This window comes from Mustelus asterias, chromosome 18 (genome assembly GCF_964213995.1).
Source record: "Mustelus asterias chromosome 18, sMusAst1.hap1.1, whole genome shotgun sequence".
NCBI lineage: Eukaryota > Metazoa > Chordata > Chondrichthyes > Carcharhiniformes > Triakidae > Mustelus > Mustelus asterias.
The window spans coordinates 25,658,685-25,684,589 of record NC_135818.1 but is presented as its reverse complement, the minus strand read 5'-3'; the positions used below and the strand labels follow the sequence as shown (position 1 = coordinate 25,684,589).

Here is a 25,905-nt window from a genome sequence, read left to right as displayed (position 1 = left end):
ATAGAAACATATAAAATTATCAATGGAATAGATAAGATAGAAGCAGGAGATTGTTTCCAATGGTGGATGAAAACAGAACTGCAAGGCATAGCCTCAAAATAAGGGGGAGCAGATTTAGGACTGAGTTGAGGAGGAACTTCTTCACCCAAAAGGTTGTGAATCTGTGGAATTCCCTGCCCAGTGAAGCAGTTGAGACTATTTCGTTGAATGTTTTTAAGGCAAAGATAAATAAATCTTTGAACAGTAAAAGAATTAAGGGTTCTGGTGAGCGGGTGGGTAAGTGGAGCTGAGTCCACATAAAGATCAGCCATGATCTTATTGAATGGCGGAGCAGGCTCAAGGGGCCAGATGGCCTACTCCTGCTCCTAGTTTTTATATTGGAAAGGTGTTAAATGAATACGTTTCACCAGTCTTCACTCAGGAAAGGGAAAACGCAGGTACAGAATTCAGGAAAAGGGACTGTGAGAAACTTGCACAGTTTGACATTGGAAATGATGAGGTATCAGAGGTTCTGATGGGCTTAAAAATGGACAAATCCCCAGGCCCAGATGAATTCAATCCCAGGTGGCTATGGGAGGCGAGGCAAGAAATTGCAGGGGCTCTGACACAAATTTTTAATTCCTCTCTGGCCAGGGGGGAAGTCATGATGTGGAGATGCCGGCGTTGGACTGGGGTAAACACAGTAAGGAGTCTAACAACGCCAGGTTAAAGTCGAACAGGTGTATTTGGTCGCAAACGCCACTAGCTTTCGGAGCGCTGCCCCTTCGTCAGGTGAGTGGAAGATCTGCTCATAAACAGCAAACAGGGCATATAAAGACACAAACTCAATTTACAGAATAATGAATAATGATTGGAATGTGAGTCTTTATAGCTAATCAAGTCTTAAAGGTACAGATAATGTGAGTGGAGAGAGCATTAGCACAGGTTAAAGAGATGTGTATTGTCTCCAGACAGGACATAACTCCCACAACTTGCCTGGACTTGCAAAGTCTCACTGGCTGTCCTGTCTGGAGACAATACACATCTCTTTAACCTGTGCTAATGCTCTCTCCACTCACATTATCTGTACCTTTAAGACTTGATTAGCTATAAAGACTCACATTCCAATCATTATTCATTATTCTGTAAATTGAGTTTGTGTCTTTATATGCCCTGCTTGCTGTTTATGAGCAGATCTCCCACTCACCTGACGAAGGAGCAGCGCTCCGAAAGCTAGTGGCGTTTGCTACCAAATAAACCTGTTGGACTTTAATCTGGTGTTGTTAGACTCCTTACAGGGGGGAAGTGCCAGAGGACTGGAGGATGGCTAATCTGGTTCAGTTTTTCAAGAAGGGTGGTAGAGATGAACCAGAAAATTACAGACCAACGAGTCTCATGTCAGTGGTAGGGAAAGTATTGGAAAAAATTCTGAAGGAGAATTAATCTCCACTTGGAAAGACATGGGTTAATTAGGGATAATCAGCATGGTTTTGTCAGAAGGAGGTCATGCCTAACAAATTTGATAGAATTTTTTGAAAATATGATTGAGTGTATGGACGAGGAAAGTGTAGTTGATGTAGTTTATATGGATTTTAGCAAAGTCTTTGACAAGGCTCCACTTGGGAGACTGATTGAGAAGGTTGAAGCACATGGAATTCAGGGAAACTTGGCAAGATGGACCTGAAACTGGCTTAGTAATAGGATGCAAAGGGTGGTGGTAGAAGTCTGTTTGAGTGACTGGAGACCAGTGTCCAGTGGAGTACCCACAGTGATCAGGACCCTTGTTGTTTGTTATACACATAAATGGGCCTCTGGATTGCTGGTCCAGCTACAATCCCACCACACCACTGCTTCCCCGTTGAAATGGGCCTTTTCTGTGTCACCTGATAAATTTTTTTCTTTGGTTGAAGAGTTTATCTGAACTCGTGTTTGTATTTTTTCCAAAGATAAGCAAACAGGTCAGGCACAATGGAGAAATCACCCAGAATAGTGCTGTAAGGCCGAGGCAAACTGTGGCAGCAATCGCCCAGCAAAAGGAGATTGAGGTTGTCTCAGCATCAAGCTCAGTCCTTTTCCCAACAAAAGGGATTGTCACCCAACAACAGCCAAGCCCGAGAGGCACTCGCCTGCACAGACACAGCTCTCCACAGTTCAGCCCAGCTCAGCAGCAGCGACCTCCAACCAGTCCGCCTGGAGGAGGACACCGAGTTACACATGAGGAATTCCGGAGTGCCATGGCAACTGTGGTTAACCAGAGTGATCCCAGAAACCACCTGGAGGCCCTCAGTAAAATTGGGGAGGGCTCCACAGGCATTGTGTGTGTCGCAACTGAAAAGCACACAGGACGGAGGGTGGCGGTGAAAAGGATGGACCTGAGGACACAGCAGCGACGGGAGCTGCTCTTCAATGAGGTAAGGGTGAGGGTTCCTGCTTCCTGGGGGTATTGGGCCAATGTCCACCTCAGATTTACAGACATCTGAGCATGCTAATCACTGGGAAGCGGCATGTAGAACTGAGATAGGATTGGTAGGTTGGAGATACTGTGTGGGGGGATCGGTGAGTCAAAGATACTGAGCGAGGTGATTGGTGGGTCAGGGATAGAGAGAGAGAGGTGATTGGTGGGTCAGGGATATAGAGAGAGAGAGAGAGAGAGAGAGGTGATTGGTGGGTCAGGGATAGAGAGAGGTGATTGGTGGGTCAGGGATAGAGAGAGGTGATTGGTGGGTCAGGGATAGAGAGAGAGATGATTGGTGGGTCAGGGATAGAGAGAGAGGTGATTGGTGGGTCAGGGATAGAGAGAGAGGTGATTGGTGGGTCAGGGATAGAGAGAGAGATGATTGGTGGGTCAGGGATAGAGAGGTGATTGGTGGGTCAGGAATAGAGAGAGACAGGTGATTGGTGGGTCAGGGATGGATAGAGAGGTGATTGGTGGATCAGGAATAGAGAGAGAGAGGTGATTGGTGGGTCACGGATAGAGAGCGAGAGGTGATTGGGGGATCAGGAATAGAAAGAGAGAGGTGATTGGTGTGTCAGGGATAGAGAGAGAGGGAGAGGTGATTGGTGGGTCAGGGATAGAGAGAGAAGTGATTGGTGAGTCAAGGATAAAGAGCGAGTGGATTGGCGGATGAGAGATACAGAGAGCGAGGGGATTGGCGGATGAGAGATACAGAGAGTGAGGGGATTGACAGATGAGAGATACAAACTGACCACCTGACCTGGTTGTTTAGCGGCGAAGTGACAGGAGGTTAGTGGCAGAGAGTGGTGGCACGGTAGCACAGTGGTTAGCACTGCTGCTTCACAGCTCCAGGGACCTGGGTTCGATTCCCGGCTTGGGTCACTGTCTGTGTGGAGTTTGCACATTCTCCTCGTGTCTGCGTGGGTTTCCTCCGGGTGCTCCGGTTTCCTCCCGCAGTCCAAAGATGTGCGGGTTAGGTTGATTGGCCATGCTAAAATTGCCCTTAGTGTCCGTAGGTTAGAGGGAGTAGTGGGTAAATATGTAGGGATATGGTGGTAGGGCTGGGTGGGATTGTGGTCGGTGCAGACTCGATGGGCTGAATGGCCTCTTTCTGTGCTGTAGGGTTTCTAAGATTCTAAGCAAGGTGTGATCAGTTCTTCAGTGGTATCACTTTTCCTCCACAGATCCCATCACTGAGCGACCTCTTTATTTTTTTGTTCTTCAGGTTGTAATAATGAGAGATTATCATCATGACAATGTGGTGGAGATGTACAGCAGCCATCTGGTTGGGGATGAACTGTGGGTTGTGATGGAGCTCCTGCAGGGTGGGGCACTCACTGATATCATCTCCTTTGCCAGGTACTCTCACAGCATCTACCCCATTAAGTTAGACTGTGTGTTTGTGCCAATATCAGAATTGAACTGTTGAAGTATAATGGTGAACCTTTATGAAGTGACCGTAGTTGGAGTATTGTATGTAATTTTGACCAGCACATGGTGGTCAGGATTTTATTCCCCCTCCACGCCGTGTTTCGCAGCGCTGGAGTTGGCGCGCTATTCGCTGGCAGTGGAATCTTATGGTCCCACCATTGTCATGGGGTTTCCTGTTGAACGCACCTCTCGCTGCTGAGAAATGCATGGCAGGGGTGAGCTGTCAGTGGGACTGTAAGATCCTGCCGGTGTAAATGGCAGTAAGGTTTCAGTGTATAGAACTTTCACTGTGGTAATATGGAGGATGCAGCACAGGTTCACTAGTGTTAGGACTGTCCTTACTCTGTTATTTCAGTATAGGCTTGCGGACTTGAGATGGGGAGAGTTGCCTGATCATTAATCTTTATTTATTCCGTGACTATAAAATGAACATAAGCCAGATTTATGAGATAGGTGTCTTGATATTAATCAAATGATATTCATGCACTAAATCTCTGACCATTTATAGTAGTCTCTTTAAGACTATTTAGTGTCCTTCCAGGTTCCTGGTGTCCACCATCTTTATCCAGTTAAATGTGGAAGGTCAGTGAAAGGTGAGCATGTAAGAACATCAGTCACCGAAAGAACTTTCCACCTTGTATGTGTGCGCTGCAGCTGTTTACTGCACTGAAGACATTTCCCATGCTTCATGTGGTCAGGCTGGTTATGCTGTCAGCACTTCCTTATCCTTCCAGACATTTCTCACACACAATCATAACCTTATCCTGAATTTACTCCAGCTGTGTAGACATACTGGCACCCTGTCAGCACTTTATTCCTTGCACTCAAAGTCAACCTAATCATTACCTAATGCTATTGTAGCTTATTTACTGTTCCTAATATAAGCTTCCTGCCTGGTGTGAGACAATACAAACACCAAGGAATATCTGATCAGCTGGGACTGTTCGTTCACACAGTGGAGGTTATGGGCTGATTTGATAAAGATATTTTAAAATATGAAGGAATGAGACTGACTGAATAGAAAAATACTATTTCAGTAACTAAGTGGAGAACAGATTGAGTTAGAAGTATTGCTCACATGAAGGGTAAGCATTGAACAATTGGGTTGGTTGCAATTCAACACTATATGTATTTCTGACCCAGTCACACTTGGTCCTTTCAAGGAGTCACTCCGACCCAGTCACTCTCTTCCTCTGATCCTAGTCACACTTTGTCCCTTGAAGAATCACTCCGACCCAGTCACACTCTGTCCTCAAAAGATACAAAAGGAATCACTCCCACACCAATCACACTCTGTTCTCTAGATGTTACTCTAACATAGTCACATTCTGTCGCCCTACAGGTGTTAGTCTGATCCAGTCACACTCTATACGTATAGATAAATGTGCAAGGAGGGTTAGCTAACAAGGCAAAAATTACACTATGAATGGTAGGACCCTGAATAGTACTGAAGATCAGAGGGTCCTTGGAGTGCATATCCATAGATTTCTGAAGGTGGCAGGGGGGTAGATCATGTGGTTAAGAAGGCATATGGGATACTTACCTTTATTAACTGAGGCATAGGATACAAGAGCAGGGAGATCATGTTGAAACTGTATAAAACACTGGTTCGGCCACAACTGGAGTATTGTATACAGTTCTGGTCACCACATTATAGGAAGGATGTGATTACACTGGAGAGGGTGCAGAGGATATATACCAGGATACTTCCTGGGCTGGAGGGTCTGAGCTCTAAGGAAAGATTGAATAGACTGGGGCTGTTTGCTTTGGAGCAACGAAGGTTGAGAGACCTGATTAGAGGTATATAAGATTATGAGGGCCATAGATAGGGTGGATAGGAAAGTACTTTTTCCATTAGCAGAGGGATGCATAGATTTAAGGTAAGAGGTAGAAGGCTAAGAGAGGAGTTGAGAAATATTTTCACTCGGGTTGTGGTGGGAGCCTAGAACTCACTGCCTGAAAGGGTGGTGAGTCAGAAACTCTCATAACATTTAAGAAGTATTTAGATATTTCACTTGTGCTGCCTTAACCTCCAGGGCTATGGGCCAAATGCTGGAAAATGGGATTTGTGTAATCAGATCTTGTTGATCAGCGTGAACATGATAGGCTGAAAGGCTGAATGGCCTCCTTCTGAGCTGTAAACGTCTGTGAATCTATATCTGACAGATTGCGTTCACTAATTGTTTTGCATTAACTGCTTGCACAGGATGGATGAGGAGCAGATTGCTACTGTTTGCCTGTCAATATTGAAGGCCCTGACTTATCTCCACTCCCACGGTGTGATTCACAGAGACATCAAGAGTGACTCCATTCTGCTGACGCTCGATGGACGGGTAAGAGACAACAGTGCTTGAAGGTGAAATAATATCCCTCAAAATTGATAAAAATTGGTCATAATTTTAGGCACCTGGCATGGTAAGAGATGGACACAGGACAAGAGAGGGGATAGACACCTTCCCTGGCCTGTTCTAGTCTCATCCGATGGAGGATGATTGTAGGGGTGTTGGTTTTCACCTCTTGTCTTTGGGCTAAGGTGGGCTCTCTATCCAGTGAACCCGCTTGCAACCTCTGACTTAGTGATTGTGTTGGAAACACAAGCCAAGTGTCAGGAAGCAGAGGTAACTTTAAGTGAGCTGTGTTTGTACAGAGAGAGTTTACAGTATGAAAGGTTAATAACAGCTTGGAGAAAGAATGACCTATTGCTTAGCAACCAGGGCCCACTTTTAGGAAAAATACCTGTTGTTTTTACTTTAACTGAACTCAGGCAGTAGGAGCTTAGCAGCTAGAGAGAGCCATGATGTGGAGATGACTCGCCTGATGAAGGAGCAGCGCTCTGAAAGCTCGTGCTACCAAATAAACCTGTTGGACTTTAATCTGGTGTTGTGAGACTTGTTACTGTGCCCAGCTAGAGAGAGAACATCCCTGTTAGCCCTGCCAGAAGCAGATGCAGAACAATGGAGTAAGTGGCAAGAACACAAGTCCCAGAAACTTAAGGGTAGTTAGTTCTAGAAACCAGGGAATGAAAGAAAAAACCTCCCGGAAGTTTGAAGTCAAGGGAACAAAGGAACTAGAATTGGAACAGGGTGTTGTTCATTGAAGTTAAAGTCAGAACTGAGAAGTGCAGACCTGGTGAAGTTGGCTAATGAGAAGGTAGAGATATTTGAGGAATTCGTAATGTTGGTGTCTTTATACCAGTCTTTGGCGAAATAGTATTCAATTCTGAACTGAGTACCTGAGAGATTGTGTGGAAGCTTGAATGCACATGTGGCAATTCAAGACAAAGGAATACTGAAAGGAGAGTTGGAAATCCTGGTGGTGGATCCTTGCTGAAAACAGCTGAGAGAACGCATAGTTTGAAAGAAAATTCCAAAGCATGTCTTTTGAGAGTGAAGTTTGGAAATATTCATGTGACAATCGTATGGGGGGAGTTTGAGAAGTCACTTGGGTGACATATATCACTTGATTTCAGACTGGGGTGTTATCTGACCAGAGTTAACCTGTTGGGTTACAGGGACTGTGTGTTCACTGGGAACATTAGAGCACAAGACTTATTTTGTAACCTGCGAAATCCTTAAAATCTACATACATTCATAAAGATAAGTTGGAGTGAAGGGATATTGCATTATAGTCAAACTTTTCATGTTTATTATTTATTTTTCTCTTGTTAAAAGTTAATTGGCAGTCCTGTGACTCTGTTCATCTATGATTTTTTTAAAAAGTAAAACTTATGGGGTGTAATCTTACCAACTGTTCACGCCACACTCCTGCTGCAGTGAGGTCGGAGAATTTGGCGCCCAGCCAAATCTCCGTTCACTGCAGTATGATGGGAAAATCCCACCGGCATGAAGGGTGGTAATATTCTGGCCTCAATCGTTTGAGCCAGGGTTCCATTCTGGGACCCTCCCGTTCAGTAGTAACATCAACCACGATTGTAACAGAAGGCTGTGGGTGCCCCGAGGGAACTAACTGATGGCTCTTGAGGGAAATTTTAACACCTCAAAAAAAAATGTGGATTTAGGTCAGGTGGGAAATAAAAATGTAAAAACTCTCAAATCCATCCTGAGCCCGTCCACTTCCAGTTTTAATGGAGACACCATTGGGTGTGAGCAACCAATTCACTCGCTGGAGCTGGGTTGCTAATTTGAATATTTTAATGAGGTTGTCTGCGTCTGATTTTTTTCTGCTCTATTTTAGGTTAACTCTGGCTGGTTTTCTCAGAGATAGGGAAACCAGGCAGTTAAAAGGGAGGAGTGCTGAATCCAGCGGAGAAGTGCCTTGTGATGTTAGAGAGGCCTGGACTCCTTCCCCCGGCCCACCAAGCTAACCTGTTGCGTTCACCAGACCCCAACCCAAACCCACGATTGAACACACCCCATTCACATCTAATCTCCCACCTAACCTGTCATCTCCTATTCCTCTGAAAACTCTCCGATCTCTCTCACCTCGACTCTTCTGATTGCTCCCTCTCCCAACTCTTCCCAACTCCTCCTCACCTGACCCTTCCAATCTTGCACCCCCTGATCTGGCTGTGACCTGGTGATGAAAGCTGGGTGATGTTAAATTCAACTGGACCTGAGCGCAAAACTGCCCCTTTACTCCTCACCCCCACTACCTTGTTATCCAGTGCCTCTGTGGCTGGACTCGCCTGTAATTGCGGCCTGGGACAGGATGCTCACTACCTGTTACTGATACACCACTGTTGGGCAAAGGCTCACCAAGTCCCCATTGGTCGCTGTGCCTCCATGAACATACTGGGATGACAGTTCTGCAGAACTCTGAGTGCAGCTCTGATCTCAGCTTTGTTACTCGGGGCTTGGGGCAATTAAATGCATCAGGCAGCTTGTTGTCCTTTTAGAGTATTGATGGGTAACTCTGTCACAGGGAAGAGGGTTTCATATTGTGTCCCTGCCGCAGTTTTAGTTTACTAGCAGTCAAAAAAATTAGAAAAGATATCAAAAATGTCTTGCTGTCTCTCCCATTCTCTCACTCTCTCCTACTCTCTCACACTTTCAGACTCTGTCTCTCTTTCTCTCACACTTGCTATGTCTCACTTGCTCTCACTCTGTCTCACTCTCTCTCTCATACACTCCCTGACTCACTTTCTCTCATATTATCTCTTGCTCTCTCTGACCTGGTCTCACTCTGTCTCATACACTCTCAACCTCTTTCATACTCTCACTGTCTCCCTCTCCCTCATACTCTCTCCCTCTCCCTCATACTCTATCATTCTACCTCACGCTGCCCTATTTTCTCTCAAACACTCTCACTCATGGAGGGAACCAGCTTCCTGGTTTATTAATTTCATTATTGAACCATAAAAGACATTTGGGACAAATCCCCAGGGCTGCTAGCCCCAGCCAAGATTCCCGAAGGTCCGTTGAATCAGGCCAAATTGGGATTCTCGCTGGGTATCGAACCCGTTGCGAGTCTCCTGGCCAGATCAGGTTTTTGTCCAGTACAGGCAAGAACTTGATTATAACTGATTTAAATGCACTTTAATGCAATTAGTGGGCTGGAAGTCTATATCAGTGCCTCCTGGGATGCTCTTACCTCCCCCTACTCCCTCCCAAGTGGGAAGTCCTGCGGGTGCCAATTAGTCTTGGTCTTTTTCCGGCTGGAGGTCTGTGACCAGTGATGTTCCGCAGGGCTCTGTACTGGGACCTCTGCTATTTGTGATATATATAAATGATTTGGAAGAAGGTGTAACTGGTGTAATCAGCAAGTTTGCGGATGACACAAAGATGGCTGGACTTGCGGATAGCGAAGAGCATTGTCGGGCAATACAGCAGGATATAAATAGGCTGGAAAATTGGGCGGAGAGGTGGCAGATGGAGTTTAATCCGGATAAATGCGAAGTGATGCATTTTGGAAGAAATAATGTAGGGAGGAGTTATACAATAAATGGCAGAGTCATCAGGAGTATAGAAACACAGAGGGACCTAGGTGTGCAAGTCCACAAATCCTTGAAGGTGGCAACACAGGTGGAGAAGGTGGTGAAGAAGGCATATGGTATGCTTGCCTTTATAGGACGGGGTATAGAGTATAAAAGCTGGAGTCTGATGATGCAGCTGTATAGAACGCTGGTTAGGCCACATTTGGAGTACTGCGTCCAGTTCTGGTCGCCGCACTACCAGAAGGACGTGGAGGCGTTAGAGAGAGTGCAGAGAAGGTTTACCAGGATGTTGCCTGGTATGGAGGGTCTTGGCTATGAGGAGAGATTGGGTAGACTGGGGTTGTTCTCCTTGGAAAGACGGAGAATGAGGGGAGATCTAATAGAGGTGTACAAGATTATGAAGGGTATAGATAGGGTGAACAGTGGGAAGCTTTTTCCCAGGTCGGAGGTGACAATCACGAGGGGTCACGGGCTCAAGGTGAGAGGGGCGAAGTATAACTCAGATATCAGAGGGACGTTTTTTACACACAGCGTGGTGGGGGCCTGGAATGCGCTGCCAAGTAGGGTGGTGGAGGCAGGCACGCTGACATCGTTTAAAACTTACCTGGATAGTCACATGAGCAGCCTGGGAATGGAGGGATACAAACGATTGGTCTAGTTGGACCAAGGAGCGGCACAGGCTTGGAGGGCCGAAGGGCCTGTTTCCTGTGCTGTACTGTTCTTTGTTCTTTGAAAAGTGGGGACCAGGCACCATGGACTCCAAGGGAGGTAAGGAGGTAAGTACTGCCTCCAGTCCTCCAAATGTGCCCATAGGCTCCTCTACTCCTATCAGGCTGCAAGTGGGGGCATGGGGGGGGATCTCTCAGGGGACCTTGAAGCTGGAGGGGCTCAGGCTGGGAGGAAGGGGTTGACCTTGCGGGGGCGGGGGGGGGGGGGGGCGGTGGTTCCCTCAGGATGAGACTCTCATGGCTGGACTTTTGCTTGTTGCCCTGAAGAACATGGTAATAACTCTTAGGACAGTGATTTCAGGTACCTTCCTGGTAAAATTCTTTATCCTTATCTGTCTTCTATAAAACCTTTGAAGAGGCCTGGTCACATTAAAATCTATGCCCGCTGAACACCTGGATGCCGTCAAAATCACAACAGCACTCAATTCTACAGTAAGGATTGCCCTTGTTTGATTTCAGAAGCCCCAGGTGTTACCAGACTTCTTTGAAGTGTTTTGAGTGTTAGGAGCTGTCGACCTCACTAGGGAGATTCCCCTTTCTAGCTTGAATGAGTTCCAGCAGTTTTGAAACCTTTTAGAGCTGCTTTGATTGACAGCTCCAGAGTAGATCAAAGAGGAGATTAACTGAGATTTGTTTACACAAGGAACTGATGGTCTATTAGCTGCTAAAAGCCTTTTTGACTTACAGCTCCAGGACAGATCAAAGAGTTAATAGTTGAGACAACCAATTCACACTCTAAGCCTGAAGTACTTCTTTTCACCACACCTATTCTGTTTTGGCCCCTTTTTATGACACTGCAGTTTTTTTCAAGTCTCTGACCCTTCCTAGAAAGCGCATATGCTTTCTCATACCTTTTGTTTTACGATTGGCATTTTTTTCTTGATTGAAAAGCTTGTCACTGAACCCCTAAGCTTCATAATTACTGTTTTTCCCTCAATGTTTTTTTTTAACCCTAACAAGCTTCAAGATTGGATAGGCTGGTGTTTTTATCTTTGAGATAGTGGAGGCTGAGGGAAGATTTAATTGAAGTACATAAAATAATGAGGGAGCTTGACAGAGTGTTTATTTATTTATTCATGTCACAAGTAGGCTTACATTAACACTGCAATGAAGTTACTGTGAAAATCCCCTAGTTGCCACACTCTGGCGCCTGTTCGGGTACATTTAGCATGGCCAATGCACCTAACCAGCACGTCGTTTGGACTGTGGGAGGAAACTGGAGCACCCTGGAGGAAACCCACGTGGACACTGGGAGAATGTGCAGACTCCGCACAGACAGTGACTCAAGCCAGGAATTGAACCCCGGGTCCCTGGCGCTGTGAGGCAGCAGTGCTAACTACTGTGCTACCGTGCCGCCCACAGTTGTGCAGTGGATATGAAAGGACCAATTTCTAAAAGCAGAGGTGTCAACCAGGGGGCATAGGTTAACAGTGATAGGCTGAAGGATTAAAGGGGAGTTAAGAAAAAATTATTTTAACCAGAGAGTTGAAGGGGTGGGGAATGTAGAGACAGAAAGCGTCGAAAACATGCAGCGCATGGTTATTCATTAGAGGTACCATGATCTGCAGGGCTACTGCCAAGGACAGAAAAATAAATCTTTTTCAGCCGGGAAACATCTGATAGGCTGAATGGCGGCCGCGTCTGCTATTATTTTCAACAAATCTACAGCCAATCTCCTCACTTCATCCAATCAGACCCTCCGAAGGACCATTCATATTAGTTAAATAAGTCATCAAAATAATTCTGCCATTGACATATGAGATGAGGATGCAGACTCTTGTCCATTTGAACATTGGCTCATTTGGTGTTTCATTGGCTCTTAGAAGTTTCATAAGTTTGACTTTTGTTGTGGCTCCCTTGGATTTGAAATTGACCTTAGAGTTGTGACAATACCACACTTAATGAACATGCCAGATCCTACACGTGAAAACTGTGAATTAAAGTACCAGACTCTTTTGATATTATTTTGCTTCCTCCTCACATCAATATTTGCCTTCTTAAGAATTATTCATGATATTTCAATGTAATTCATTGGCACTCCGGAACATCATGAGGACATGATAAGGTGCTATGCAAGAATGAAAGTCTTTTTATGATGGTTTTCTCATCACTTTCAGCATCAATGAGTGAGATAGTGGGCAGCTGATCACTAGGAGATATGCAAGGGCTGGTTTTGGGGGTAACTCTCCCTCATGTGTTTGCTTTCCAATGATTAGATGAGATTAGAAACTCGTGAGGCATTATATGTGCTAATCTATATCTCTCTGCTTTATTGTATACAAGCTCAAAATACTAGTGTACTGTGCCACCCTCATGCTCCTGCACTAGGTCCAATTTCAGAACTACACTTCATTCTATTATTATGGGTATGTGGGAAAGATAGAACCATTGAGATGCAGTTGTCATGGAGAAAACTACAGGTTTGATTCAGTTATATCACAAATTTTAAATGGACATGCATCTAATTAATCTTGTAATGAATTTTTGGGAGCAGTTCAGTTACAGCTTTCAATTATTTTTTTCTGGGTTCTTGCTGCATTAGAGACTGTCAGAGGTAAATTCACTGTTATAACTTCAAAAGATCTAAGATGAAATGATTCCGACATTAATGTGAGACTGGGTTTTTCTTCCTTCAGTTCTTCTGAAAGAAGAAAGTGTTCTTGAATGTCAGCTCAATAGCTGATCACCGATTTGGAGTCTCACAAGCATGACGTGTTTGGCCTGGCGTGATTCACATGGGGATATTATTTAAAGTTTTAAAGTGGTTGAATTCCACTTCAGTTACCTGCTAGCACCTGCAGCAAACACCCCGATTTTCCCCCTGGCGGCAGCACTTAAAATTTTTTTGGGAGAGTCGTGGCTGTTTTCCCTGAACCCACTAGGATTTAATGGTGGTTCAGGGATTCTCTGGAACTTACATAGATCTCTCTTGCCTTCTGAAGGCTGCCCAACCTCTTGGGGGAGGTCCGTCTTTCAAAGGCATGCGGTGTTCAATAGAGGAATCCAGTATGGGGAAGGGGGGGCTGCCCACTTAAAGTCACTTCTAGGACCCTTGGATTCAATATCCCTCCCCGTCACCTACCAACAATCCCCTCCTGTGAACCCCCAAACTGCCCCACATTCCTGTTTCCAGGGATCCAGCAATAATCCCTGGTGAAGGCCTCAGAGTATTACCGGCAGCGGCGTTGATCTCTGTGGCACTGCTGGCAATGGAGAGCTAGAGGCCTCTGACTTGGCTGGGAACTCTCCGGGGCAGGATATCCGCCCTGTGGGAGGCCTGAAGCTGCCCACATAAGTGCTTGATTGCATTTAAATAGCATTGGGCGCCCCTTGAAGAGGTGACCCGGGTTTCCCACTGGTTCTCTCATCATGCCATCTACATTAAATTCCACCCACTATCTCTCATATTCTCTCCCTCTATTTCACATTCTCAGTGGCCTAAATTTTTGAAACAATGGAGAGGTAAAGATAAATGAAGATGTTGAAATATGAAGTCCCATCCCGAACATGCATCTACCATTTTTGCCAGGGAATGGGCACAAGTCAGAATTTGCGCATTCGCGTTTCACAGAGCCCATATAAACCAGTAACTGCCTCCAGTCATGTCTGATTTTCATTAACCACAGGTGAGAAACACCATTTATATAGATTAGACCTGGTAGGAGTAATTCGAAACTTCATAAAGTTGGAGTCCTTTGGAGAAGTGAGGCACCGTTTTGGAGAGGTAGGGTACATCTTTGGATATGGTCTTGGGACACCTATGGCAGAGATAAGGTGCCTTTTGGGATAGTTAAAATTGGACATGAATGTGCATAAACTCCTTGGAACTGTCAATAGGGCTGTAAAGAGGAGCTGTCAAAAAGTGAGGAAAGCAGCTGCCAAGGCATTTACAACTCTTACCCTTCACAGTTTTTTCAAAGATTTAGAGTGCTACAAAAAAAATCATTGTTTGCTATTTGACACTAACTGTTGACAACCTGAGGGTTGTCCTTACTGGGTTTGTGCTCCATGACTGATTTCCATTGTCAGAATGGGTTGTCTTCCATTTTGCAGTTTGATTGACAGCTCCAAAGGGTTATAGACTCTTTGAAGTGGGACTATGAATTCCACTGCTTGTTTTTATAAGGGAATTAAGCATTTGAATGAAATATTTGTTCCTATAATGGATTATGTAGTCAAGGAATGTAAATATAGTGAATTTTAAAAATTCATTTAAAAAAATAAAGCCTGCGATAGATATTTTGAACTTTATTTTACTTAATCTCAGCATGGCTCCTGAGGATTACCTATGGTGCATACCGGATGACTTGGCTTGGTAAATGTAAGGGCAAAGGGTGGTGGGTGAGGGCATGGATTGGCACTAAATTGGAATGGGGCTATAAAGGGCCATGGGGATGGGTGGAGGGCCATAGTCTGGTATGGGGGGTATTGGGCTTATGGAGTTGGTAGAGGGGCATAGAGATTGACTTGGAGGAATCCATGGGGGATGGGGGGGATGTCGGTAGATGATATGGAATGGATGGGACATGGTGTTTATGTGGGGAGGGTGAGAGCTGGAGGACTGTTGTTTTAATTTGAAAAAAAATCTTTGACAAAGTACTCGTGCGTTGAGGCAGGCCTTTCACTCAGCCCACCCCTACACCCAACAGCCGTTGCACTCATTTCAGGGTCAGCCAACCTGCCTCCCCGTGTCTCTCTGCTTCTGTTCCTCTGTTTCTCTTTGTATGGTATTTCTCTCAATTTCCTTCTCCATGCCTGTTTCTCTCACCCTCTCTGTATCTCTCAATCTCTCACACTCAGTCTCTCTCTCCCTTTCATAATCATGCTCTGTGTCTCTAATTGTGTCTGTCTCTTTCTCACACATCTTTGCATACCTACCTCTATCTCATTCAGCCCTCCCTCTCTCAATCCATCACAAAAATAAAAAACAACAGACCACTCCATATTGACCTAGTTACTGGACAGAGTAAAAATACACTTTGCCCAGTTTACCTTGAAAAGTCCTTCTTCCTAACATCTGGGGTCTGTGCCAAAATTGGAGTGCTTTCTCACTGGCTAGTCAAGATGTTCAACAGCCTGAAGATCATCATCACCAAATCATACCCTGCAGCCAATGCCCTAGACTACTTCATCACCAGCCCTGGCTTTTTCTTGTCCACAGGAAGAAGTCTCACAACACCAGGTTAAAGTCCAACAGGTTTATTTGGTAGCAAATACCATAAGCTTTCGGAACGCTGCTCCTTCGTCAGATGGAGTGGAAATGTGTCTTGTCCCACCAGCATGACAAACCCATCAGAGCTGGTGGCACAATGGTATAGTCAAGAGGGAATGCCCTGAAAGTACTCACTCCCAACCCTATGAAGCCTCATGACAGCAGATCAAATGTGGACAGGGAAACCTCCTGCTGATTATCACCTATCATCTTCCCTCGGCTGATGAATCAATATTCCTCTTATGGAAGACCACTTGGATAAGCACTGAGAAGCAAGGACACAGAATGTCCTCTAGGTGAGGCTCAGTAGCACCACCACTGTTCTGGACAATATAGGGCCCGATTTTACCATTGCGTCGCGCCCGTTTTCGGGCGCGGAAACGTGATAAAGTCGGGTGTGAGGCCATTAACTCGATCTGCGCCCGCGTCCGCGCAGATTGCCACTTTACCGAAACCCGGGAATGGCGGCGATTCGATTCGTGCCCAAAACGGGCGCAACGGCGATTTAAATGCATTTTCATGCATTTAAATTGAATTAAAGAACTGCCCGCCCAACTTTATCAGCATTTCCCCCTTTACCACCGCGTTCGCCAATCCGGAATCGCGCCGTAATGGACCTGCTAAATAAAAGTCTGAAACTGGAGCTCCAGCTGCTGAAGGGGCGAGTTCAGAGCTTCCAACGGCTCTCTGACTCAGATCAGTGGTGAGGGAGAGGAGGGAGATGGGCCTGATCATTCTCTGGTTGAGGGGGGGGCGGGGGGAAGGGGAGTGAGGCCAGATCGTTGTCTGGGGGGGGGGGGGGGGGGGGGGAAGGAGAAGGTGGGTCAGATGTATCTCTGGTGGGGGGGTGGGGGGTGGGGAGAGGGCTGATCGTTGTCTGGTGGGGAGGGAGGAGGAGACGGGTCAGATGTTCCTCTGTGGGGGGAGGGGATGAGGGTGAGTGAGGCCAGACCATTCTCTGGGCGGGGGAGAGGCCAAATCGTTGTCGGGGGGGTGGGGAGATGGGTAAGATGGATCTCTGGTGGGGGGAGGGGGCAGATGGATCTCTGGTGGGGGGGAGGGGCAGATGGATCTCTGGTGGGGGGGCAGATGGGTCTCTGGTGGGGGAGCAGGGGGGCAGGGGGTCCGCTGCCACTCTGCGGGCGATCGGTGGGTGAGGGGGGGCGGGGGGGCAGGGGTGGCAATCGGTCTGGGTGGCGGGGGGTGGATAAGGGGGATAGTGATGTGTGTGGGTAGTGGGGGTGGCGGGGGGAAGTGGATAAGGAGGACAGTGATGTCTGTGTGCACTATCGCGCTTTTCGCTTCCGGGCCGCTTTCTCCGCTTTCTGCGGCCCGGGAGCGATCTGACATGGGCGCGATTTTTCAAATTTTTTTCTAACTGCACATGCGCAGTTCAGAGCTCCGATTGTTTCGGCCGCACTAAGCCCCGCCCACAGCGCGAATGGGACTCGCAATTTTTTTTTCAGGCTGAGTGCGTATGGGGGCGCCTGAAAGCAGATTCCCAAGTCGGATCTGCATTACGCCCAGATTCAGCACTTAGAATGAAAATGGTAAAATCGGGCCCATAGCTGCTGGCAACAAAAACAGAAAATGCTGGAAAATCTCAGCAGGTCTGACAGAATCTGTGGAGAGGGAATAGAGCTAATGTCTTGAGTCTGGATAAAATTGACAGAGTGCCCGTAAAATTGCAGTGCCGAGCTCACCCAAAAGACCGGCGCAGACAATTCCTGTTTTCACGCTGTTATAACAGAACTATTTTGGGAAAATTCCGCCCAATGGTTGCACCCAGAATATATGTCTATTCTGTATTGAACATTGTCTATTGTGTCTGTAGAGGCTGATTAGTGATAGGCAGTCCCTTCAGCAGTTGGCACAGATTAATAACATTGGCCCAAGGTCTCCTGATGTTTTTTCCCTTCCACTGGTCATTCTGGTGATCTTTCTTTGCCTCTAATTTTTCCACGTCCTTGATGACTCCAGGCATTCTGGTCAGCAGCGAGGACCAACACGAGGGAAAAACCTACTTGAGTCATTCTCATTAATCTACCTGTGGCCAATGCATCATGTCCATGACGTTATTGGTTCCAATGATCATTGCACTGGCCTTGCGGGGATGAAGTTCCATCTTCACACTGAGGACACCCTCCCTCATGTTGCGTGGCACCATGCTAAATGGGGTAGATTCAGAACAGATCTAGCAGCTCAAATCTGGGCATCCCTGGCCACTGTGGGCAATCGGCAACAGCAGAATTGTATTCAACCCACAATTGATAACTTCATGACCTTCCCTCTCTCTATCATTACCACAAAGTCTAAGGGGCCAATCTTGGTACAATAAGGAGTATAGGAGGACATGCCAGGAGGAGCTGTAGGCAAACTTGAAATGAGATGCCAAATTGGTGAAGCTACAATATCAGACATGCATATCAAACAGCAGAAGAAGCATGCAATAGACAGAGCTAAGCAACCTGACAACCAAGGGATCAAATCAACGCTTTGCAATCCAGCCATGTTCAGTCATAAATGTGATGCACAATTAAAAAAACTAATTGGAGAAGGAGCTTCTATGACCATTCCCTTATTTCTTCTATGCCGCATACATCCTTCTATAAACATCTGCGTAGGCAGCACGGTGGCACAGTGGTTAGCACTGCTGCCTCACAGCGCCAGCGTTCAATTCCGGCTTCGGTCACTGTCTGTGTGGAGTTTGCACATTCTCCCTCTGTCTCTGTGGGTTTCCTCCGGGTGCTTCAGTTTCCTCCCACAGTCCGAAAGACATGTTGGTTAGGTGATTAGCCAAGCTAAGTTCTCCCTCAGTGTACCCGAAGAGGCGCCAGAGTGTGGCGATTAGGGGAATTTCACAGTAACTTCATTGTAGTGTTAATGTAAGCTTACTTGTGACTAATAAATAAACTTTAATTTTATTTAATGATCGGGGTGTCTAGTATGTCAATGCAAAAGACAAGGCAGGGATTTGCAACCAACTTCAGCCAGAATTGCTGAGTGGCTGATCCTCCTTGGTCTTGTCCTAAGGTCCCCAGCATCACAAAAGACAGTCTTCAGCCAAATTGATTCACTCCATGAGAAGAAACTGCTGAATCCATGATACAGCAAAGGCTATGGAGAGTAACTCACCTTCTGATTCCCCAAAGCCTGTTCACTATCTATAAAGCACAAGTCATGAGTGTGATGGAATACTCGCCACTTGCTTGCATTAGTGTAGCTCCAAAAACAGTCCAGAAGCTGAACATCATCCAGACAAAACAGCCCACTACATTAGCACCCCATCCACCATTTTATGCATTCACACCCTCCACCACCAGTGCACAGTGCCAGCAGTATGTACGAGAATCAAGATGTAGTGCCAGAACTTGCCAAGGTATCTTCCAAACCCACAACCTCTACCACCTAGAATGACAAGGGCAGCAGGTGCATGAGAACACGACTTAGTTCTTTTCCAAGTCACACACCATTTTGACTTGGAACTATACCTCTTTTTTTACAGTGTTGGGTCCAAATCCTGGAACACTCCCTATAGTCTTGTGAGTGTACCTTCACCACATGGGCCACAGTGGTTTGGGAAGGCAGTTCATCACCACCTTGTCAAGGGCCATTTGGGCAATTAACACCAGCTTAGCCAATGGTGCCCCAGTTGCATGAAGAATAAAAAAAACGAATTCTCCCCCATTTTCTTACATTCTCTCAATCTCTCATATTCTCTTTCTTTCATACTCCCTGATAATCCCTCTCTCAATCTTTCTCACTTTGTCTCCCTCAGTCTCACACACACTCAGGACAGGATGGGGCGCTGTTGTCCCCACCCCACCTCGGTGGGGTTTGGGGAACCCACTCATGATAGGAACAGTGTTAAGTGGCTGGAGATGGGACATTGCCTCTGTCTTGGGAGGAAGTCTTGTCTTGGAGAGCTGCTGGCTATCTGAAGCAGCGCCATCAGGAATGGTGGCCACTGCTGGGATACAGGCCGAGCATCCCAGGTAAGTTTGGGGTTTTGCTGGCATCTGATTGGCAGGCCCTTGTAATGGAGGAGGATGGAAGGCCAGGTTTGAGAGGCTAAGAGGGAGGGTTAAAGGGCCATCTTGAGTCCCCCCGCCCCCCCACTCCACCCCAGCTAAAGCTGCTGGACTTCCCAGCTGGCATGGACCCATAAATAGTCATTAATAGTGCTTGTAAAGGCTTTAAAGTGCTAAGAGTGGATAAACTACTTGATGGCTCCCCCTATCCCTTGTTTTATTGTGGTGGGGGCTGTGGTGGGCAGGTACTTGCTGGATTTTACGTGCCCCCCATGCCTTCAAACCCGCCATATAGTCCGCTTTTTCATCCAGTCTCCTTTCCCTTCTACTCTTATTCTCTTTCTCATTCTTTTTCTCAGGTTAAGCTCTCAGACTTTGGATTTTGTGCCCAAGTGAATGAAGAGATTCCAAGGCGAAGATCTTTGGTTGGTACACCATACTGGATGGCTCCGGAGGTGATTGCTCGATTACCATATGGACCAGAGGTAAATTCAGAGGGCAGTTCTGGGTTTAAACAAAGAAAATGACAGCACAGGAACAGGCCCTTCGGCCCTCCAAGCCTGCACCAACCATGCTACCCGACTGAACTAAAACCCCCTACCCTTCTAGAAAGAACAAAAAGCTTTTTATGGCAATTGTCAATGGTTTCATGGTCATTGTCCTTTAATTCCAGATTTTTACTGCTGCTGTGGGATTTGAAACTGGGTCCTCAGAGCATTATTCTGTGTCTCTGGATTGCTGGTCCTGTGATAATACCACTATGCCACTGTCTCTATCCTTCTACATTCTACATTCTCACATGTGGGCTGCCTGGAGGAGACAGATCAGCACCATAATTAGAGCTGAAGTTTAAAACATTCCCTTCACAAAAAACATGATATAAATACATTTCTTCAAGACACAGTATCGTCACACCTGCGATGAGAGGGTTGTCCTGTGATGAGAAGCAGAATAAATTAGGAGAATGTTCTCCAGAGTTTAGAAGAATGAGCGGTGATCTCATTGATGGGGTTTGACAAGATAGACACTGAGAGATAGTTTCCCCCTTGACTGGGGAATCTGGAACACGGGACACAGTCTCAGGATAAGGGGCCGACCATTTAGGACTGAGAGGAAGAGAAATGTCTTCATCCATCCCGTCTTTCCAGTGATGTGAATATCTCCCAACTGCATATGGAGAAGCATCGCATGTCAGAACGAGTTCCTTCTTGGGATCAAAATGGGCCAATAAATTAGTGAACAATAGCCGTCATTTAATCTGGTGAAGACTTTAACTAAGGTAAAATGTAGAAAGGAAAATTAGAATAAAGAGATGCAGTGATGGGATGAGGTAAAGAATGGAGCCAACGGACCTGAGCGGCAAGAATTAGAAGGTTTTATGGTGGGGGAGAGGACAGGAGAGAAGGGCCCAAGAGATATAAGTAATGGGCTCTAGACTGTGGAGGCAGCCAGAAGCACGGTAGCACAGTGGTTAGCACTGCTGCCTCACTGCGCCAGAGATCCGGGTTCAATTCCCGGGTTGAGTCACTGTCTGTGCAGAGTCTGCATGTTCTCCCTATGTCTGTGTGAGTTTCCTCCGGGTTCTCTGGTTTCTTCCCACAGTCCAAAAGACGTGTTGGTTAGGTGCATTGGTCATGCTAAACCCTCCCTCAGTGTGCCCGAACAGATGCCGTAGTGTGGCGACCAGGGGATTTTCTCAGTAACTTCATTGTAGTGTTAATGTAAGCTTACTTGTTACACTAATAAATTTTTTAAAAACGTGATTGCAACAGGGCACAGAGGGAACTCTGGTTACATGAGTTTGACAGACATTAGGAGAAACCTGTTCTGGTCTTAAGCAGAGAGCTGGATTGAAACGGAATGAGATGATCCAGAGTTGATTTGATTTATTATCGTCACATGTATTAACATACAGTGTAAAGTATTGTTTCTTGCACGCTATACAGACAAAACATACCGTTCATAGAGAAGGAAACGAGAGAGTGCAGAGTGTTACAGTCATAGCTAGAGTGTAGAGAAAGATCAACTTAATGCAAGGTAAGTCCATTCAAAAGTCTGACAGCAGCAGGGAAGAAACTGTTCTTGAGTCGTTTGCTACGTGACCTCAGACTTTTGTATCTTCTTCCCGACAGAAGAAGGTGGAAGAGAGAATGTCGAGGGTGCGTGGGGTCCTTAATTATGCTGGTTGCTTTGCCGAGGCAGTGGGAAGTGTAGACAGAGTCAATGGATGGGAGACTGGTTTTGCATGATGGATTGGGCTACATTAACGATCGTTTGTAGTTCCTTGCGGTCTTAGGCAGAGCAGGAGCCATACCAAGCTGTGATACAACCAGAAAGAATGCTTTCTATGGTGCATCTGTAAAAGTTGGTGAGAGTTGTAGCTGACATGCCAAATTTCCTTGTCTTCTGAGAAAGTAGAGGCATTGGCGGGCTTTCTTAACTATAGTGCCAGCATGGGGGGACCAGGACAGGTTGTTGGTGATCTGGACACCTAAAAACCTGAAGCTCTCAACCCTTTCTACATCATCCCCATTGATGTAGACAGGGGCATGTTCTCCTTTACGCTTCCTGAAGTCGATGACAATCTCCTTCATTTTGTTATCATTGAGGAAGAGATTATTGTCACCGCACCAGTTCACCAGATTCTGTATCTCATTCCTGTCCTCTGTCGCGTCATTGTTTGAGATCCGACCCACTACGGTGGTGTCGTCAGCAAATTTGAAAATTGAATTGGAGGGGAATTTGGCCACACAGTCATAGGTATATGAGGAGTATAGTAGGGGGCTGAGAACACAGCCTGTGGGGCACCGGTGTTGAGGATGATCGTGGAGGAGGTGTTGTTGCCTATCCTTACTGATTGTGGTCTGTGAGTTAGGAAGTTCAGTCACAGAGGGAGGTGCCAAGGCCCAGGCCACGGAGTTTGGAGATGAGTTTTGTGGGAATAATAGTCAATAAATTGAGTTTAAGAGCCGTGGGGTTATGCTGCAACTGTACAGGACTTTGGTGAGACCACATTTGGAATATTGTGTGCAGTTCTGGTCACCTCACTATAAGAAGGATGTGGAAGCACTGGAAAGAGCGCAAAGGAGATTTACCAGGATGCTGCCTGGCTTGGAGGGTAGGTCTTATGAGGAAAGGTTGAGGGAGCTAGGGATTTTCTGTTTAGAGCGGAGGAGGTTGAGAGGCGACTTAATAGAGGTTTATAAGATGATGAGGGGGATAGATAGAGTGAACGTTCAGAGACTATTTCCTCGGGTGGATGTAGCTGTTACTAGGGGGCATAACTATAACGTTCGTGGTGGAAGATATAGGAGGGATGTACGAGGTAGGTTCTTTACTCAGAGAGTGGTTGGGGTGTGGAATGGACTGCCTGCTGTGATTGTGGAGTCGGACACTTTAGGAACTTTCAAGCAGTTATTGGATAGGCACATGGAGCACACTAGAATGATAGGGAGTGGGATAGCTTGATCTTGGTTTCGGAAAAGGTTCGGCACAACATCGTGGGCCGAAGGGCCTGTACTGTACTGTTCTATGGTCTATGTTCTAAATAGGAGTCTGGCATAGGTGTCCTTGGTTTCTAGGCATTCCAGGGTTGAGTGCAGGGCCAGGGAGATGGCGTCTGCTGTGGACCTGTTGTGGTGGTAAGCAAATGTAGTGGATCCAGGTAGTGCGGGAGGCTGGAATTGATTTGTGCCATGACTAGCCTTTCGTAGCACTTCAGAATGATGGATGTCAGAGCCACTGGCCGATAGTCATTAAGGCACGCTGCTTGGTTTTTCTTAGGTACCAGGATGATGGTCGTCGTCTTGAAGCAGATAGGGACCTCAGATTGTTAGATTGTTAAAACCTGAGATCTTGTGATGGGATGAAGTTGACATTTAGATGTGGGTCAGGCCAGCATGGAGAGTCCACAAACTGGTGAACAGGTGCTGCAACAGTTGTGGAGAAGGAGGAAAGGGCTGAAGCACTAGACTTGCCATGCTTGGGCTGTTGGTGTTGGGGAGAAATGTCCTACAGCGTGAGTGCAATAACAGTTATTGGTCTAACCTGAGATTGGGGACAGACAGTAAAATTGCTCCTTCATATTGCAGGTGGATATATGGTCACTGGGCATTATGGTGATGGAAATGATTGATGGAGAGCCCCCCTACTTCAGTGACTCTCCTGTGGAAGCCATGAAGATGCTCCGGGACAATCCTCCTCCCAGACTGAAGCTGGAACACAAGGTCAGTGATTCAAATACATCAACAGCTGGGTTCCAGGGTTGGCTCAGTGAGGGTAGTACCTGACGAGAGTTGCATACACTTCTACCCTTCCAGACCTCCTGGCATGGCCTGGGTTTACTCCAGGTCTGGGTCCAACTCATGGCTGAACCTTTCGCCTAAAATCCTGGAACATGTCCTCCGAGCTACTTAGAATCTCTGCAGTGCAGAAGGAGGCTATTCGGCCCATCTAGTCTGCACCAACATCAATCCCACCCAGGCCCTATCCCCATAACCCCACATCTTTACCCTATTAATCCCGCTGATACTAAGGATCCATTTAACATGGCTAATCAACCGAACCCGCACATCTTTGGACTGTTGGAGGAAATCAGAGATCCCGGAGGGAACCCACGCAGACATGGGGAGAACACACAAACTCCACAGTCAGCCAAGGCTGGAATTGAATCCAGGTCCATGGTGCTGTGAGGCAGCAGTGCTAACCACTGCACCATCGTGATGCCCTTAAGTATCCTTCAGGTCTTAGACATTTTTAGTCAGTTTGCACAGTGCCTCCAAGAGCTCCTGTCTAATTTTCTTATCAATCCCACAAAGAGAAAAGCGGTTCTCTTTTTAAGAGGGATTTGCTTCTTCTCCTCTCAAGAATTCTCTATGTTTCTCATTCTGTCTGCTTTCTCTGTCTCTGCAGCTGTGCCTTAACCCTCCAGCTCCTCCACTTGTAAATCTCCTTTGTGTCGGCAGCTCTGTTTTGTATCTGCCAACTACATGGCTTCGATCTTAACTTCCTTCCTGTTGGTACAGCTTCTAAGGCAAGAGTCGCCAGGTCACAAAAATCAGTATTCTTTATTATCCAAGAAAATGACAATGGCTCTCTTTATAATTGATTCAATTTCTTTAAAAATCCTTTCAAACCTTCTTGAAGTCAATTAAAGATTTCACAGCCCTTTTAAAGAAATTCTAAATTTTCCTAACTTTATTTCTTCTGGGTGTAAGATCATCGCAAGAGAGACAGACCCATGAGGGGGCGGGAGAATGGGGAGAACCACTTCTGGCCTCAGTTAAATGAGTAAACTCTAGAGGGAGGCCACAGAAAGAGTAGATGTAATGTTACACCTGTCTCTCCTCTGATGGAGGCCTTCAGGAAGGAAAATTCTGAGGCTGGTCCAAGTTGGCTGAAGATACTGTTGCCAATGAGGGGACAAAGGGAGGATGGGATTCAGAAAAGGCCCATCTGAGAACTGGAGAGTTTGGAAAGGCTGGAGGCAGGCGAGGTTTGTAGGGCTGCAGGAAGCTACTGTGATTTAGGGGTGGTTGAATCTATGGGGGGATTTATGCAAAAATGAGAAATGTTGCCAGACCTGCTGAGGTTTTCCAACATTCGGGTTACAGTTCAACTTGTATATCAGTGGCACAACACACAAGAACGCAACACAAGAAATAGAAGCAGGAGTAGGCCAACAGACCCTTCAAGCCTGCCTCACCATTCAATATGAGCATGGCTGATCTATGTCAGCCTCAACTTCTTTTCTGTGCCATTTCCCCATAGTCCTCTATTCCTCCATCTATCAAATAGTTATTCATCTCCATTTTAAATACTTCTAATGATCTAGCCTCCATACCCTTTGGGTCAAACTGCTACCAAATCTGATTAAAATGGTTAAGATTTAAAATATTCTTCTGCTTATTTCGGAAGTCCTTTATTAGTAGATTTACCTTTTAAATTAATATTATAAGTTAGATAGCGGGGGGTGGGGGGGGGGGGGCTGCTTTGGGGGTCAGGAGCAGTGATTAGTAATCTATTTAAAAGGAGCATTCTTCAACCAAAGAAGTTCGGGAAGCAGCCATTTGCAAGCTGGCAATGCAGACCCCTGGGACTCCATAGAAGCCTTCCATTGTGTCCACAAAATAATCTCTCTAACGAGCAGGAGAAATACACAGGAAAAGAGAAGAAGA

At 46.2% G+C, this 25,905-nt stretch overlaps 1 protein-coding gene across 1 annotated transcript in view; it reads left to right on the top strand.

Annotated features, from left to right (window-relative positions):
- Positions 1-25,905, top strand: part of LOC144506903 (serine/threonine-protein kinase PAK 4-like) — a 56,136-nt gene that overhangs the window by 22,058 nt on the left and 8,173 nt on the right. The window contains exons 4-9 of the mRNA XM_078233257.1: positions 386-499; positions 1,926-2,390; positions 3,660-3,793; positions 6,072-6,198; positions 20,089-20,214; positions 23,821-23,955. Coding sequence (XP_078089383.1) covers positions 386-499; positions 1,926-2,390; positions 3,660-3,793; positions 6,072-6,198; positions 20,089-20,214; positions 23,821-23,955 — 1,101 coding nt within the window. The remainder of the gene's footprint in view (positions 1-385; positions 500-1,925; positions 2,391-3,659; positions 3,794-6,071; positions 6,199-20,088; positions 20,215-23,820; positions 23,956-25,905) is intronic.